The sequence below is a fragment of the Eriocheir sinensis genome, chromosome 45, assembly GCF_024679095.1.
Source record: "Eriocheir sinensis breed Jianghai 21 chromosome 45, ASM2467909v1, whole genome shotgun sequence".
Taxonomy (NCBI): Eukaryota; Metazoa; Arthropoda; class Malacostraca; order Decapoda; family Varunidae; genus Eriocheir; species Eriocheir sinensis.
The window spans coordinates 5,936,369-5,954,862 of NC_066553.1; the positions used below are offsets into that span (position 1 = coordinate 5,936,369).

General features: G+C 45.1%; 1 protein-coding gene across 2 annotated transcripts in view; it reads right to left on the reverse strand.

Annotated features, from left to right (window-relative positions):
• Positions 1–18,494, reverse strand: part of LOC126980676 (aldehyde dehydrogenase, dimeric NADP-preferring-like) — a 42,231-nt gene that overhangs the window by 15,108 nt on the left and 8,629 nt on the right. Inside the window, exons 5-11 of one of the 2 annotated variants that reach the window (XM_050830804.1) lie at positions 16,764–16,927; positions 15,800–16,030; positions 15,194–15,391; positions 14,285–14,400; positions 13,962–14,097; positions 9,460–11,701; positions 5,926–6,103 (exon numbers count right to left, since the gene is read on the reverse strand). In XM_050830804.1, coding sequence (XP_050686761.1) covers positions 11,524–11,701; positions 13,962–14,097; positions 14,285–14,400; positions 15,194–15,391; positions 15,800–16,030; positions 16,764–16,927 — 1,023 coding nt within the window. In that variant the 3' untranslated portion in view covers positions 5,926–6,103; positions 9,460–11,523. The remainder of the gene's footprint in view (positions 1–5,925; positions 6,104–9,459; positions 11,702–13,961; positions 14,098–14,284; positions 14,401–15,193; positions 15,392–15,799; positions 16,031–16,763; positions 16,928–18,494) is intronic. The other variant, XM_050830805.1, reaches the window with a different exon arrangement.

Genomic DNA, 18,494 nt, shown 5'->3' on the forward strand with positions numbered 1-18,494 from the left:
AAAGAATAACAAGAGAACTGATAACAGGGAATAAAGAGAAGGAGAATAACACTCTGGAGAAAGACGAAGCTAAAAGAGAACAAACAACAGCGCTCCCCTTTCCCCTCTTTTCCTTGCTTCCTTTCATATCCCTCCTTCTTCTACTTTCCTGCCCTAACATTCATATCCTCCCTTCCCTACATTCTTTCTTCATTTCTCGACTCTTCTTCCCATTCCCTTCATTCACTATATAGCTCCCCTTCCTACCCAACCTTCTGACATTTCCAGCGTCCTTTTCCTCCTTCCCTTCCTTTCTTGGGCTAACATTCATCCTCTCGCTCCCCGCCCGTAATACGCCGTTCCCTTGCAGCCCAGGCGCCACCCACCTGCCGGCCCAAGACATATGAGCAGGAGACGGCCGGAATACCATATATATAGGTTACAGGTTTTCGTCTCACCTTGTTCATATACACTGGAATGTAAGATGTGTGTGTGGGGGGGGGAGGGGGGGGGGAGGGGGGGGGTTGTTAGTTGTGTCATGCACGGAATCGGAATATTCCATCTCGTTCGATGATCACGTAAACTTCAATTCTGTCGAACCTGCATTTCTCGAGCCGGGCAGCACATCAGACCACGGCTGGCTGCCGGACCTCCAAGACGGACGTACTCACACTCTCGCGGCTCCCGCTCGCCCCTCCACTGTAAATACCGTAATTAGTAGTGCTTCGCTGAGAATATATTTTCTTAACAATTGGACCTTTTCATTAAAACAACCAAGTTATATTAGTGGTGGCAGCGGTTATTGAACGGGGGTGAAACATTGTGAACGAGTAGCCAGGTAGCCACAACCCTACGCTCAGCCAGCCCTCAACGAAGTCACAGCCACGTCAGTCATCAAGACATTAATCGGCCGCCGTCAGACTCCGCCGGCCAACGTCAACAACACCAACGACAAAGGCAATAATAACAACTCACACCCGGCGGCTACACGACGCCACGGGTATCTGCCATAACCGGCCCAGTCTGCCCTGCCCTGCCCTGCCCTACCTGCCCAAGGTTGGGGTACACACGTCAGGGCCTCACGTAACCGAGTACGCCGAACGCACACATCCTGTTGCGAGCCCCACCCAGCAACGCCACGCCGAGCCTCGCTGACACCGCACCTCCCAGCACGGCCTGCCTTCTGACCTCTAGGGGTAGGGGAGCAGACACCAGCACCGTCCCACCAGTCTCCAACACCGCCTCCCTTTCCTTGCTGTTTTTATCTTTTTGTGTGGAATACTGTCTGCAAGCAAGCTGTTATACAAGGTACTTAGGAGTTTTGTTGTCCTGTTTACTGTTTATCGTACTTTCGCAGGGCGTCTCCATCACCCTGCAGGCAAGCCTAGACTCCCCAACGTTTCTCTCACCCCCTACACGGCCTCAACATCCATCTCTCTACCTCACAGCTGAGTTCATTCCTTGTAATCCACCAGTCCCATTACCAACCCTTCCCCTATCCACCAGTCCCATTACCAACCCTTCTCCTATCCACCAGTCCCATTACCAATCCTTCCCCTATCCACTAGTCCCATTACCATAGCTGGGCACGATAACAGAAAACCTTATTCCCGATAACCGATAACTGATAATGGAAAACCTTATCGGTGATAATCGATATTCGTTAGCTGGAGACAAAAATATAGGCGATAACCGATACCCGATATAAATCCACAATTTCGATACTAGCTAGCGATAAGTCCGATAGACGAAAACGATACTATATTGTTATTTCAAATAAAAAAAACAGATGAATTAAAATTTTCATTATCTGTATTTTAGAAAACTTACGAAACCTGAAAACCACACGTTGACACGTACCTATGGACGGTAATACTAGAAACGCCTGAACCGGTGTTATTTGGTCCCCACATATTGTGTTAAGTTGTGTATTTCATGTCCTCACTACTAAACACTGGTCTCTCAGAATTGTTGAACTGCGCATGCTCAGATCAGCAGCGTAGATTTGTACAGTCTCACAAAGATTTATAATCATTAGAGTTGCTGGAAGGCTGAATCAGACATAGTAATTAACCATCCCTGCTGTTTCTAGAACGACACTCTGTACGAGTTGTATTTATATGTACAGAGTGTCGTTCTAGAAACAGCGAGGATGGTGGTACTGTTTGTGTGATTCAGCCTTCCAGCAACTCTTAATGTGTTAAAAAGCTTTGTGAGACTGTACAGGGCTATGCTTACTGGTCTGAACATGCGCAGTTCACGAGAGACCAGTGTTTGTAAACAAAAGCGGCAGCTTTTGACGATGGTACACCAAATAACACAGCCTCGGGTGCCTTCAATACCATGGCATACTCACAGACGAATATGGAATATCAAATTTGAGGCAGTGAATAATCATTTTGGGGACAGAGTTAACTGATTTTTCTCTTTGATATATTGATTTTTGAGTCTAACATAAAAAATAACCTAGTGTTTTAATCTTGATGATCTAAGTATGAAATCTCTTCACAGAAGATATTTCATACCCCGAAGTTTTTTTCATACAAAACCGGGCGCTCGGGCCACGCATGCGAAGTAGGGAGGAGACAACGTTGTTGTTTTTTGAGAGGCGGAAAAAATAGCGATTATCGCTAGTTTTGTTACAAAAGAAACAAAGATACCGATATTACCAACCGTTCCTCTCTCCACCAGTCCCATTACCAACCCTTCCCCTATCAACTGCAGTCCCATTACCAACCCTTCCCCTCTCCACCAGTCCCACTACTAACCCTTCTCCTATCCACCAGTCTCATTACCAATTCTTCCCCAATCCACCAGTCTCATTACCATAGCTGGGCACGATAACAGAAAACCTTATTCCCGATAACCGATAACTGATGATGAAAAACCTTAACGGCGATAACCGATATTCGTTAACTAGAGACACAAATATAGGCGATAACCGATAACCGATACCCGATATAAATCCACAATTCCGATACTAGCTAGTGATAAGTCCGATAGGTGAAAACGATACTATATTGATATTTCAGATGGAACAACATTGATGAATTCAAATTTTCATTATCTGTATTTTAGGAAACTTACAAAACCTTAAAACCACACGTTGACACGTACATATGGACGGTAATACTAGAAATGCCTGATCGTGTTAAAGTTTGGCGTCCCCACTGTCAAATTAGAACACTGGTCTCTCGTGAACGGAGTATGCTCAGACCAGCAAGATTTGTACAGTCTCACAAAGCTTTTAAATCATTATTGCTGGAAGGCTGAATCAGACATACTATAGTACCACTACCACCATCCTCGCTGTTTCTAGAACGACACTCTGTACGAGTTGTATTTATATGTACAGAGCGTACGCCGTTCTAGAAACAGCGAGGATGGTGGTACTGTATGTTTGATTCAGCCTTCCAGCAACTCTTAATGTGTTAAAAAAGCATTGTGAGACTGTACAGGTCTACACTTAATGGTCTGAACATGCGCAGTTCACGAGAGACCAGTGTTTGTAAACAAAAGCGCCAGCTTTAGACGATGGGACACCAAATAACACAACACCGGGTGCCTTCAGTATCATGGCATGGTCACAAACGAATATGGAATATCAAATTTGAGGCATTGAATAATCATTTTTGGGGCAAAGTTAAATGATTTTTCTCTATGATATATTGATTTTTGAGTAGCATAAAAAAATAACCTAGTGTTTTAATTTTCATGATCTAAGTATGAAATCTCATCACCGAAGATATTTCATACCCCGAAGTTTTTTCATACAACACCGGGCCACTCATGCGCAGTAGGGAGACAACGTTTTTTTCTGAGAGGCGGAAAAAAAGTAGCGATTATCGCTAGTTTGGTTACAAAAGTAACGAAGATACCGATATATATTTAAATAAGTAGCGGATGGTCGATAATCCGATTTTGTTATCAGCGATAAAGTATCGCGATAACTTATCGCGATAACGCCCAGCTATGCTCATTACCAACCCTTCCCCTACCCACCAGTCCCATTACCAACCCTTCCCCTCTTCACCAGTCCCATTACCAACCCTTCCCCTCTTCACCAGTCCAATTACCAACCCTTCCCCTCTTCACCAGTCCCATTACCAACCCTTCCCCTCTTCACCAGTCCCATTACCAACCCTTCCCCTCTTCACCAGTCCCATTACCAACCCTTCCCCTCTCCACCAGTCCAATTACCAATCCTTCCCCTACCCACCAGTCCCATTACCAACCCTTCCCCTCTCCACCAGTCCAATTACCAATCCTTCCCCTACCCACCAGTCCCATTACCAACCCTTCCCCTCTCCACCAGTCCTATTACCAATCCTTCCCCTATCCACCAGTCCCATTACCAACCCTTCCCCTCTCCACCAGTCCTATTACCAATCCTTCCCCTATCCACCAGTCCCATTACCAGGCTGTGTGTGTGTGTAATTCACCACGGCCTGGATCACGAGTTGGACTCGCTTTCGCCAGCAGGTACCCTCACGACGTGAGCAAGTGCTCATTATTGTCGCTCTCTGGGTACTGCCAGGACCTCACACACCACACCCCCATTCCCCTTGCTTAAGGGGGGGACAGTAACCACTTTTAGTCAACAGAAAGAATCCGGCCTGAATGGGGCTCGAGCCGCCGCCTGTTTGGCCGTGAAGCTTTGCAGCGCGGCAAGGTACGGCGCGGTGTGCGTGTGCGTGTGCGTGTGCGTGTGTGTGTGTGAGAGAGAGAGAGAGAGAGAGAGAGAGAGAGAGAGAGAGAGAGAGAGAGAGAGAGAGAGGTGGGAAAAGAGGAACTGAATCTGTAATAGTTCGGTTACCCATTCCTAGTATAATTTTCTCTAACCCCCCTCCCCTTCTCTCCCTTGTCTCTCCGAGAGGGGTCCCAGACCTCTCCATTGGTTACTTTGTTGTTCCGCCAGGCATCCAAGCGACTCATTGGTCCTTTCATTGCAGCACCATGAAAAGTCGAGGCAGCATGGAGTTGGTGGTGATGATGGTGATGGTGGTGGTGATGGTGGGCCGAGTGGACGGAGAGCGGCGAGAAAAGCGTTTCCTTTTTGTCAACCCATACGCCCCCATCACACTAGGTTAGCCCCCCTCCCACCTTCCCTGCCTCCCTTCACATTATTTCCCGAGTTTCTCCTCACCCATCACTGTAAGTCTCTCTCTCTCTCTCTCTCTCTCTCTCTCTCTCTCTCTCTCTCTCTCTCTCGACTATGTAATCCCCATTCCTTTGTCTCCTCCCTTTTCTTCCTCTCTCCCTCCCATCTTCCCCCTCTTCCCTCCCTCGTCCCCTCTTCCATCCTCTCCCCCTCCCTCCACTTCCTTCTTTCCCCTTCTCTCTCCCCCCTCCCTTCCTCTTCCTCGTGAACGCAAACCACATTGTCATATGCTGGCCGTTTTCCGGAGGGGACACACCCACCCACCCACACACACACACACACACACACTCACATACACCAACCCACTCACACCCTACCCACCCACACCCACACACTACCGCCCTAGAAAGAAAACAACAAAAAGAAAGAACAATGCACACACACACACACAGAGAGAGAGAGAGAGAGAGAGAGAGAGAGAGAGAGAGAGAGAGAGAGAGAGAGAGAGAGAGAGAGAGAGAGAGAGAGAGAGAGAGAGAGAGAGCACTGGGATAACATTGAGGCTAGATAAATAGAGGAAGGGAAAAAGGGGGAAAACAAGAGAAAGAAAGAGGAAGAACATAAAAAATATCAACAAGGTAAACAAGTAGAGAAAGGAAGGGAAAAGATAAGGAAAGATAAGAAAGGAAGAAAGAGAAAGAGAGCAAGAACACGGAGAAAAATATCAAGGTAGACTAGCAGAAGGAATAAAAAAAAAAACACCCAACAAAATCAACAACAACAACAACACTATCCCCCATTTCAGGGTTCCTCGTTAACATGCCCATCTCCCTCGCCCTGCCCACCCTGGCGCCCAAGAGCGGTAGAGCCCTGCGGGAGGTGGGGCTGAGGTGGGAGGCGGGGGGCTGGGGCGATGAGGAGGCGGAGAACACACGCCGCCGCCTACACCCCCGCCCGGAGGAGCTGTCGTGGGACCCGGCCTACAAACAGCCCCTCTCGCGCCTCTCTGCCTACTTCACACACCTGGAAGTACGTAGTGGTAGCAGTAGTAGTAGTAGTGGTGGTGGTAGTGGTAGTAGTGTAGTAGTAGTGGTGGTAGTAATAATAATAAGTGGTAGTAATAGTAGTGGTAGTAGTAGTAGTGGTGGTGGTGGTATTATTATTATTATTATTAGTAATAGTAGTGGTAGTAGTGGTAGTAAAAGTAGAAGTAGTAGAAGTAGTAGTAGCAGTAGTAGTAGCAGTAGTAGTAGTAGTAGTAGTAGTAGAATCATCCCTCGTTTTCGCGGATTTTGTATTCACGGTTTCAATGTTCGTGGTTTCGTGCTTCGCGGACCGTCCTGGCAAGATGCAGTTAACTAAACAAAAATAAATAAATAAAAAGTGTAACGACTGACCCGCAAAGGAGGAAGTGACTGCAGCGGAATATTAAACACACACACACACACACTACCATCCTCTAACCAAGCGGTTCCCAACCTTTTTTTCAGGCGACCCCAACCATGCACCTCTAGACATGACCGCGACCCCACTAGTTAAATTGTATATGTGTCACTATAATATAATAACACCATGTTTGCTATTTTGAGGTCTTGGCGACCCCAGGAAAAACGCTTGGCGACCCCACTTGGACCCCAACCCCAGGGAAGGGAAAGGGGGCTCTGGGTCGTATTTTAAAACATTTCGTCGCCCAAGTTCACATATTTGACATGGCTTTCGTAGGAGCTGTAGGCCTTTCCAAGGGTAGTTTTATGACCCTGGTAGTAGTTTGACCCTTCTTCTCCGCCACGAACCTTAAAAAACACTCATGAAAACCAGACTGATCCCCTCTTTGACCTTTAGAAATAGTTGATGTGAGAAGCGATGGTGTCTTAAAATACGGCCCCAAACATCTCTCCCCCCACAGCTGCCTACTCTGCCCTGCCAGGAGCGCCTATTATGCGAGCTGTCCGCTGAGCCTGAGGCATTTGACCCCATTGACCAAATCTTCATGAAGGAGTTGAGGTGTGTGCCATGGGAGTGCTTGCAAAGGTGGGGGAATGGAGGCAGAGTGATGAAGAGAGTAAAGGGGAGCATGTGGAAAGGGAAAAGGGAAAAGAAATAGTGATAGTGTGTAATGGGGGTTTGGAAAAGATGAAAGGGGAAAGAAGCAAAAGTGATGACATTTGTAGAGGGAGTTTACAGAAGAGAGAAGGGAAAAAGGAAAAGACGCAGAGTGATCGTGTGTGCAGAGAGGGTCTTGTAGATAAGGAAAGGGAAGAGAAGCATAGTGACAGAAATGAGGGTTGTATAGGATGAAAGGGCAAAGAAGTAGAGTGACACTATGTAGAGAGGATTTTGTAGAGGAGGAAAGGGGAAAGGGAAGAGAAGCATAGTGACAGAAATGGGGGTTGTATAGGATGAAAGCGCAAAGAAGGAAAGCGACAGTATATAGAGAGGATTTTATAGGAGAGGAAAGGGGAATGGGATGGTCTACTGTGGCCTAACCTGGCATTCCTACACTATATAGCAACATTTACAATTATCCCTCGGCCAGAATGCTGCACGGACCGATGGACACCTCACAGGACTCCCTCATCTGGCGCTACATGAAGGCCTCAAGGGAAGGCTTCGGCGCACCCCTCAGCGAGTGTGCAGTTATCTACTCGACTTGCCCGCTGCCCGCTGAACGTATCCTCAACATGCCGGTGCTCAAAGTCTGGCAATACATCGCCTCAAAACTGAACCTCAAGCTCGTATAGTTAGTTCACTGCCGTCCCCCATCATCCCCACTGCCACTCCCACCACCTCCGCCACCTTCCTCATGAATCCACGGTTATGAGTGTGTGAACCTGGCTGGACCTGTGTGTGTGTGTGTGTGTGTGTGTGTGTGTGTGTGTGTGTGTGTGTGTGTGTTAAGCAATGATGTCTGGTGATCTGCATGTATCTGCTTTTTATAATTATAGAATATATATAGATGCTAGTAAGTTAACTGGGGTGAGTTGCATTCTTCTGACTGGAGAGGACACTTCTTTATGTATGCATGTTTGTGTTTATTAATGTTAGGAATCTTGTCTATAAAATGCTCAAAATAGATTCAGGTTCATGTCAGCCGCTCTTTAAGTCTCCAGGCTCACACATCAGCGACCAGGTCTCGCTGCTGTACCACTAAAACATAATTTCTTGTACACAACAATCAAATTTTTTTTTCACACAGCCTTCATGATCCTTCTCGCCTTTTCTGAAGAAAAAAAATCACATCAGCATTCTGAATTCCATTAGATAGAATGTATTGCTCAGGATTCCTAGGTTTTAAACTTTCTCAATTTTGTACTTTTGAAATTCTATACTTTCACGGCTCTTGCCCCAAAGTGAGCGAGGTTGCTGGATTCCCACTTAGCCACAAGGGTGGGAATGCAGACTGAGAATACTTGTGTGGTGGCAGGCAATGCCCAGAGGTGTGAGGCTGAGGCAGCATTAAGCTTTGTGTGTGACACTCCATGCCTGGCTCACAGATCTGTTGTTAATGAACAATGTGTGGCACAAGAGACTGACACAGTCTCATCATGCTGTTCATTAAATATTTACGTGGCATTATGATGGATGTAAATGCATGACCACAAGTGGATTGCTCAGGGCATTAAATACTACCATTGTGTGGCTGGTTGGTTGACAACACTATCAAGATCATCTTTTCTTTAACAGTCATAAAAACTACATACATGTATGCCAAGTTTGTAATAGAGTAAAGATCCATTTGTGTGTGTGTGTGTGTGTGTGTGTGTGTGTGTGTGTGTGTGTGTGTGTGTGTGTGTGTGTGTGTGATAGCTAAGGAAAATGAGATGGTGTGGTGCCTGGTCCTAACAGCCATTTATGTATTATCCCAGCTTGTATTATATTACCTTGATAAGAGTAGGAACTCATCAATCATGGTGAAATAGCATAATGTAGTAGCAGTAGTAGTAGCAGAAGTAGCAAATAAATATATAACTACCAGTAAGATTCTCGAGTTAACTTCTAATCTCTTACCATCGACCGTAACTTGGCTGGTTGAGGAGTTCCACGCGTTTAACTGCTTGTCTGCTTATCAGGAATACTGTAGCGATACGTGATACAAATTCCCGAGACTTCCTGACCAACTCTCTCTCTCTCTCTCTCTCTTCTATTTGACGTGTGACGTATGTAATATAATCGTATGAAAAAGACACAGGTGATGATGATGAAGAAAACGAAGAACAAGAAGACAAAGTATATACAAAAACAACAAGTAGTAGTAGAATAGAAGGTAGAGTAGTAGAATAGTAGGAAAAGTAGTAGTAGTAGTAGTAGCACCAGTAGTAGAAATATCAGCACTGGACAACACTCTCGAGCCTGGCGCAGAAGCAGAACACTCTACTCACCACCTCGATGACATGCAGCACGCCACTTCGGTGCTTCGCGTAACTCTTTTGCACCGTCGCCTTCCACCCCAGGCACAGAGGCAGGATATGCGCCACCCTGTTCCCGTCCCTGCCCCTCACTTCTCGAACTGCTATGGTAACCCTTCTTCTCTCAGTCACCCTGTCTTCCTCTTTTCCGTTGCCTGTTGCCATCTTCTTTCCTTTCTTTGTTCCTTCCTGCGCTTTCTTCCTCCTTCTCGTTTCTTCGTTCTTTCGCTCTCCTTTCTTCCTTCGTGTTCTTTCTCTCTACCGTCACCTGTTCTCTCTGCTTCCCTTGGTCCTTCCTCTCTCCCGTAGACTGTTCTCTCTCTCACTTCTTCCTTCGTGTTCTTTCTCGTTTTCGTTCACTTTTTAGCATCTTTCTTTATTCTTCCGTTTTCCACTAACTTACCACCACCTCCCCCTTTTTTTCTTGCTTCTCTTTGTTCTTTCATCAACTCTGACGACTGTTTATCCCTCTTCTTCTTCTTCTTCTTCTCGTTGTTCCTCCAGCTTCCCTCACGTTTTATCTTCTTTACCTGTTCTCACCTTTTCTTCTCTTGTTATATCGGTTTCCTGACAACGATTATATCACCACCTCGTCCTTTTTCTCGTTCTTAGCCTTCCCGTTCTTCTTCTTGCGTTCTTCCTGTTCCACTCCTATTCGTCACCACCTTTTCTTGCCTTGTTCTTGCTCCTCCATTCACTGGCCCTTCTTCTGCCTCTCCTTCAGCAGCTCGTCGGCGTGTCTTCATCCCTCCTGCCGTCGTCCGCCTCCTCGCACGCCCATTATTAGCTCACAACTGTCCCTTCCACTCTTCCTGGCTCGCGCGGGGATGACCATCGAACCTCACCAAAGCTTCGCCCCTTTCTCGGTCCCGAAGCGCGATGAAAACTGAAGCCTAGTTGGAGGTTGTCTTGTGTTGTTAGGTTGTTATTCGCCTCTTAAGTACTATCATTTGCGATTGGTTTTATTTATGTGCATTTATGTTTTTTTTTTCCTCTGGTCCCTCTGGAAGGTGCTTACGCTGCTCCACAACAGAATTATCCATGAATTGCGTTTTTGTTTTCTAATTAACCCAATGATGGAGGTGTCATTTTGTCACTTGCACAGAATATTGTAGTGTAAGCGCTTTTTTGTTTGGGATGCATCACACAACTTTACTAATTAGCATCTACTATGCCATCAAATACCAGTGTTAACTGAACCATCACACTCATGACTCACCATCTTATATGAATTTATCAAAATACAATGTTTCACATATAAAATTAATCCTAAATGATCCACGTACGTTCGGGTAAGGTAATGGGAATGCGAGACCAAGTTGCAGGAAACTTGAGACACATTGTTATTTGTGGCGCCAGACTTCACCGAATATACCGAGCCGTTTTGTTCGTCTCGAAACACTCTATATAGACGTATCGCAGTCTGAAGCCGTTCAGCGTACGGCTACAAACACGATTCCTTCTTTACACGATAAGGATTCATGAATGTCGGTGAGGGTAATAATGAAAGTTTTATTGATATCACAACATTAATGATGAATAACGGACTTCGGGCTTCGCCCGAATTCCTCTCTGCCTCTGACGCATGCCCCCAACTTTACCTTACTGACGCTGAGCACCAACACACTTCCACATTCCGCTGCGTAGGTTGAAACGACGACTAAAAAATCGCCACCGCTTCTTTCACTCATGTATTCATTGCGTCGGTGGCTCTCTCGTCTCGTTAACCTTGTGAGGGAATACCTATTTTGGAACACAGGGTTTTTCTGTTCCTGCATATTCATGTAGTTCTATCTATCTATCTCTCATGCAGTCGACAAGCAAGACACCTCTGGAACTAAATATGATGACCTCTGTTGGCTTCTTCCTCCACTCCATTTACAGAAGCAGAATTTTTGTTTACATTTTGTTGTTATTGTAAAGTCTTTAGTTTGTCTCCTTTACTGAAAAAAAGCGCAATATTTTACAACTTACCACACACACACACACACAGACACACACACACTCTCAGGCTAAGTCGAGGGCGCCGCAGCACTTCTAATCATCATCGTTGTTGTATTCCATGACGAGGTAGAGGACGAGAGCGCCGAGGGCCATGGTGATGAGGTGTTCCAGGAGCTTTCGCAGGTAATAGAGGACACCAGGCCCGTCCCCTTTGTCCGTCTGAGCGGTCATGAGCTTCATCTTCTTCTCCGTGTAAGGAGGGAAGCGCATTCTGAGAAGGTAAAAGGAAGGTGATGGGAAAGGGGAGGGTGGTGAAGGGATGGGAGTGTGGGGACGAGGGAAGGAAGGTAAGTGGGTGGGAATGAAAATACGGGCGTGGTGGGACGGGGCAGGTGGTGAAAGGCTTCTGAAGGCGTGACATTGGTGTGGGAATAAAGATAGGAGAGTGATAAGAAAGGGGAGTGTGGGAACGAGAAAGGAGCTAAAGATACGTGGGTTTGAATGAAAATAAGTATGTCTGAGGGGGGGAGAGGAGTGACGGTGAATGGCAAAGGAAAGTGTGATGGTAGATGTGTGATAGAAGTGTGATATGAAGGGGAATGAAGGGACGAGGGAAGGGGAGGAACATGTGAGTGAAGGAAAATAAGAGTGTGGTGGGAAGGGGAGAATAGTGAAGGGGGAGAGAAGATGTGACATTGATGTGAGAGTAAGTATGGGAGTGGGATGAGAGGAGGAATGTGGGGACGAGGGAAGGAGAGGAACTGAGTGTGGACGAAAATAAGGGGAGATAAGTGCAGGGAGAGGGAAGGTGTGACGAGGATGTGAGTGAAGATAAAAGAAGGATGGGAAGGAGAGAGTGCTGATGGGGACAGGATGATACGTGCATGTGGGCGTGAACATACAAGGAGAGTGAGAGGATAGAGAAATGATGGGGCAGGGAAGTTGTGTCATGATGGTACGAGTGAAAATAAAACAATCGTGATAGAAGAGGGAAAGGAGTGATATAAATGGGGGATGAAAAGTGAGTTAGTGAAGGAGTTACGTGGAGAGGAGGAGAGTGTGTGAGGTGATGATGGCGGCAGGGGAATGAAAAGTGAATGTAGATGAAAATAAGAGGGAGATGGGGAAGAAGTAGGGAAAAGGTTGCTTTTTTATTTTTTATTTTTTTATAGCAGAGGAGTCAGTTCAAGGGCATAAAAAAAAGGTAACAAATGTTTAAAAAAAAGAGCCCTACTCACTGCTCCTAAAAAGAGTTAGAGGAGTGGCCGAAAGAAAGATCAATTTCGGGATGTTTGGTGACATGAGCTTAATTATACAAGGTCGTAAAGGAAAGATTTGATATCATGTACTAGAGAAAGAGTAAACAGTTGAGAATTCTCGTGAAGGTCAAGTGAAGAAAGATGAATAAGATATTTTTTTTTTTACAACAAAGGAGACAGCTCAAGGGCACACACAAAAAAGGAAACAATAATACAAAAAAGCCCGCAACTCGCTGCTCCTAAAAAAAAGAATCAAAAGAGATGGCCGAAAGAGAGGAAAGGCGAAAAATTTGAAGCATGTTGCGAGTAATTCTTGAAACTCTTGTCCCACATATCCAGGAAATGTGTAAGACAGCGTTCTTTAAGTACAAAATTTCCTATCTTGTAAACGTTTGGTAAAGCACGAGTTTGGCTTTTAGTTTTTCCACTGAAGATCTCATGAGCAAAATATTTCATCATACCTTTTGAGGAGTTCTTTAGGTCGGCATTATAAGACACTTTTACTCCTCACATCAGCTATTTCTAAAGGTCAAAGAGGGGGTCAATCGGGTTCTAATGAGTGTTTCTTCAGGTTCACGGTACAGAGGAAGGGTCACACTACCACCAGGGTCATGAAACTACTCCTGGAAATGCCCACAACTCCTGCGAAAGCCTTGTCAAATATGTGTGTGCTTGGGCGAGGATATGTTTAGTAATACGGTCCTTACTGCCTTCGCGGCCATATATTTACATCCCCGTATCTAATATTAGTCGCTGTTTTGATTGCGTCCTTCCTTCGGGCCTTTTGTACGGTACCATAATTCTTCCAAGTACGGGTTGCACACCATCATTGGGGAACAACAAGGTAACAAAATATAAGGTGCAGGATTCATACAGCTCTAAATACCGCCAAGACTCCTGCGGATATTAAGGGTCGCATTGAGAAAAGCCTGAAGAATACTGTGATCTATTGTACCATGAGGAGCCAATGAATAATTCTGGACTAGTAAACGTAGTTGGAAAGTTTCGTTTAGTCGGCGCAACATCTGTGGTCATATGCCGGGGAGAGACAGAAGGGGAAGGAATTATAGAAGGGAACAGACCCCAGGAGACGGGACACAACCCCCGATTAATACCTGGTACCCATTCACTGCTGGGTGGACAGGGGCGTAGGGTATCGGAAAAGCCGCCCAAATTTTTCCACTCCGCACAGGAAGCTAGTAAACGTAACTGGCACTGCTTCCTGAGGCCTGTCGCGCACGTGTCGCATACATGAGGTACTGAGAGACTCACCTGGTGGCTCTCTCGATGAGGGGGTTGTAGGTGCGGCTGAGGCACGCCTTGTGGTGGCTGAAGGTGTCGAAGGTGTACTTGCCGTGGTAGGAGCCAATCCCGCTGTTCCCCACACCGCCGAAAGGTAAATCGTTGGCTGGAAGGAAAAGTTATCATTTACAAAAGATACCGAGATAATAAGATGCATATATGTAATCACGCTGCACAAGTTATATTAGAAACGACCCGAAACATATGTGAATAAATTTCGAATTCGATAGGGCGCTAACATGACAGACGTCTCATGCTTCTGGCAATGCCCACACAACTGTCACGGCACTTACTCGCGACGTGGAAGATGACGTCGTTGATGGTGACGCCGCCGCTGGACACCTGCTTCAGGAATATTTGTTGCACGTCCTCCTCCTTCGTGAAGATGTAGAGTGCCAACGGCTTCTCTCTGTCCGTTAAGGAATAGAAAACCGGAAACTATTAACCATCTAGGTGTTTGATTCATCACCGCAATACACACACACACACACACACACACACACACACACACACACACACACACACACACACACATACATCTATCTATTTATCTATCTATCTATCTATATAAGGGCATAAAAACATGAGAACAAAAGAACGTAGTTTGCGAGACGCCGGCAGGTTTATGCAAGGCAGCTCCTGTGAACCTAACCCCACCTAATATCAATATACATGAATTTATCTATTTTTTTAAGGTGTCTATCGCGTCTGCACTCACCACATGGCTGCCAAGCCTGTTCCATTCATCCACCACTCTAATGGTAAATCAATTCTTGCCAATGTCCTTGTTGAATCTAAATTTATCCAGCTTAATTAATCAATCAAACCCATTACTACGTGTTTTATTAAGGCCCTTAATACATTTATAAACTTCGATCAGGTCTTTTCGCACCCTTCGCCCTGTAGAGAATGCAAGTTTAATTCTTTGTATTTCCTCAATGGCAAGTTTCTTAACCCGTAAATCATCTTTGTCATGCTCCTCTGTACCGATTTTAACATTTTGATAACCAATGTATAAATCACATCTCTCAAACTGCAGTTTCCTACCAAATGTATGTGAAAACTCCGCCGCTGTTACATGTATCATCTGTCAGGTGATCATTGTAAGGAGCTTCACAAGAGAGACGTTCTAGAAACTTCTGACTTTTTGTTTGTTTTATTAACTCTTAACATTCATACTACTCTCATATGTTTTCCCTTACCTTTCCCTGATGAAGGTGATGGCATCAACGTAGTTCTTTACGTTGATGATGGGGAGGATTGGCCCAAAGATCTCCTCTTTCATCACCTTGCTGTCGTGGGGCACGTCCACCAGCACCGTCGGGTCTATCCAGCGGTCAGCCTTGTCGTGGCGGCCGCCGATCACAGCCTTGCCGCATTCTAGGTAACCTACAAGTCGACTGTGGCAGGGAAAGAAGCATTCAGTAGGTAAAAAGACGTACTTTCCTTTTGCTGTTACATGAATAATTAAGCTAATCGTCGAAATTTGGAGTGATAGTTCACTTAGTTGTTTAATTTATCATGTCTCAGATTTCGATTTTTTTTTATTTAGGAATTAATTGGGAGTTTTCTACAATTTCTATTCGCTAATTTGTTGCCGGACCTTGGAATAACAGCAACACCAAACATTGTAAGCATTGACAAGCCAAGCTGTGTACATAACAATTGTCTTGAAATTTGCATTGACCAGACAAATGATTATGTAACACAAAAGCTCGGGCCAAGTGAATGGATGTGGACAACTGCCAGCATACCATCTGTCCCTTCAATAAATTTTCTAACGGAATACACGAATCATGTGGACTCACTCGACGTGTCTCTCGTTTATGATCCTGGACAGGTCTGGCGATTTTTGTGGCTCCTTCCCGTACCATTCGAGCAGCACCTCCCGCGCCTTGCTCACGAACTGCTCCTGCACGGCCTTGGTGCACAGCACGTAGTCCGGCGCGACGCAGATCTGGCCCAGGTTGCACAACTTGCCCCAGAGCACGCGCCGCACCACCAGGTCCATGTTGACGGTGCTGTCGATGTAGCACGGACTGGTGGGGAGAGACGGGAATGCTGTATTGAGAGTGTGAAGTAGAGGAGCGCTAATTTAACAGTAAGAGCTTATGTTATGCAGCGGGAGCTAGAGAGAGGGAAAGAGGACGAGAAAATTTGTGCTGTGTGTGTAGTAGTTAATTATAAACTTGTGTCCTATGGATGATGATAGTTGTTGAAGGGAATGTTGCAAAAGGCCATATAGCGCGGACCAGGTGGAGGAGCTAGTGAGGCTGTATCAAACGTGTGTATTAGCGGCACGTTAACCTGAGGATTAAAGTTTGTGTCCCATGGAGAAAACTATCATATACAGAAGGGAATAATGGAAGTATAGTGAGGTAACACTGGATGGGGAGCAAGAGTGACGGTGTGTTTGTGCAAAGGTGTGACGAACAATAGGAGAGGGAAGTTGTTGAAAGAAAAACTCCCCCTCCCTCTCTCTGCTAGCACCCACCTCTTGCCGCCCACCTCCAGCGTCGTGGGCGTGAGGTTTCCCCTTTCTATTTGTTCCCCCTTTTATTATCCTTTGTACAGTAATTTCTCTTATTCATTCCCTTTCTAGTCATTCCCCTTATCTCCCCCCTCCTTGCTGGCACCCACCTCTTGCCGCCCACCTCCAGCGTCGTGGGCGTGAGGTTTTCTCCTTTCTCATTGTTCCCCCTTTTATTATTTCTCTTATTCATTCCCTTTCAAGTCATTCCCCTTGTCTCCCCGCTCCTTGCTGGCACCCACCTCTTGCCGCCCATCTCCAGCGTGGTGGGCGTGAGGTTCTTGTTGGCGGCCTCCCTCACGATGCGGCCCACGTGCGTCGAACCCGTATAGAAGATGTAGTCGAAGCGCTGCTGCAGGAGGGCGGTGGTCTCCGTCACGCCGCCACACACCACCTGGTAACATTCCTGGGGGCGCCGGATTAGTAATACTGCAGTCATAGTGTTCATTATAGCTCTTGTTGTTGTTGTTACTATTATTATTATCATTATCACCATCATTGTTGTTATTGTTGTTGTTGTTGCTATTATTATTATTATTATTATTACTATCATTGTTGTTATTGTTGTTGTTGTTGTTGTTATTATTGCTATCATTACCTTTATAAAAACCACTACCAGTCCACCAACACTCCCCCTTAACCACTTCCACCTCCTCTTCCTCCTCCTCCTCCTCCTCTTCTTACTACTACTACTACTACTACTTATACTACTATCACTAATACAACTACTACTATTATTACCACTACTACTCCTACTACTACTACTACTTATACTACTATCACTAATACAACTACTACTATTATTACCACTACTACTCCTACTACTGGAGTGAAATTTCTAAGTAGTTTTAGGAGCAGTAAGTAGCGGGCTTTTTTTTCATCATTTTTTTTTCCTTACGCCCTTGCACTGTCTCCTCTGCTGTAAAAAAAGAAAAAAAAGAAAAAAAGAAAAAAAAGAAAAAAAGCTATCCCCACTTTTAGTTTGCTCGTCGCTGATTGGATAGCGGCTTAAGGCTTTTGCTCTTCCTTCCCTCCAAAAGGTCTCTCCACACAGTAAGTTCTATTCTCTTTAGCTAAATTGCATCACGAAATATTTGCTTGATTTTTTCATCACTAGACAGTGGAATGATTTTGAATTACTTATGTTAAGAAAATAAAAAATAAAGTTGGAAAGTTTCGTTTAGTCGGCGCAACATCTGTGGTCATATGCCGGAGAGAGACAGAAGAGGAAGGAATTATAAGAGAAAGGAACAGATACCATGCAAGAAACTGATGATAATATAAGTTGAAGCCAAAGATGCTGTTTGAAATGTTTGTTCCGCATTTTAATCCATTGCATGAGATAGATAATATTTTCTTTAACACGATGGTACTTTCACATCTTAGACAAGTTTGAAATGAATGCAAGGATACAACTTTCTATACCAAGTTGTTGGCGGTAGATAACATGGTTCCGCACTATAGGACTCACAAGCACACACTGATGCACAAACACGCACAGGACCCTGAACCACGCTGTCTAGAGCCTAAAACTTGTTAACCCGGTAGCTGAGGGGGTCATGTTTCTTAGGTTAGGTTAGGTTAGGTTAGGTTAGGTTAGGTTAGGTTAGGTTAGGTTAGGTTAGGTTAGGTTAGGTTAGGTTAGGTTAGGCCCCTCTAAGCAAAATAATGAGAAAGAATCATCACTCACGCAAACCATTTCATAATAAATATCAACGCATATGTGATCAGTTTATGCATCATCTATTTTGGGAGGTTTATATCATGGCAGAAATTTGGCCCGTCGCTGCTACCGGGTTTAAAAAAATGTTTACCTCCCTTCCTTTCCAACTTACCAAAAATCAGATAATACCATCGCGTCCAAGAGAATTTAACCTCGTGCAGATTTTTTTTTTTTTACGGTGGCTTCATAATTCCGTAAATAATAACATGAAATAAAACGCGGCATAAACATTTCAAACACCATCTTTAAC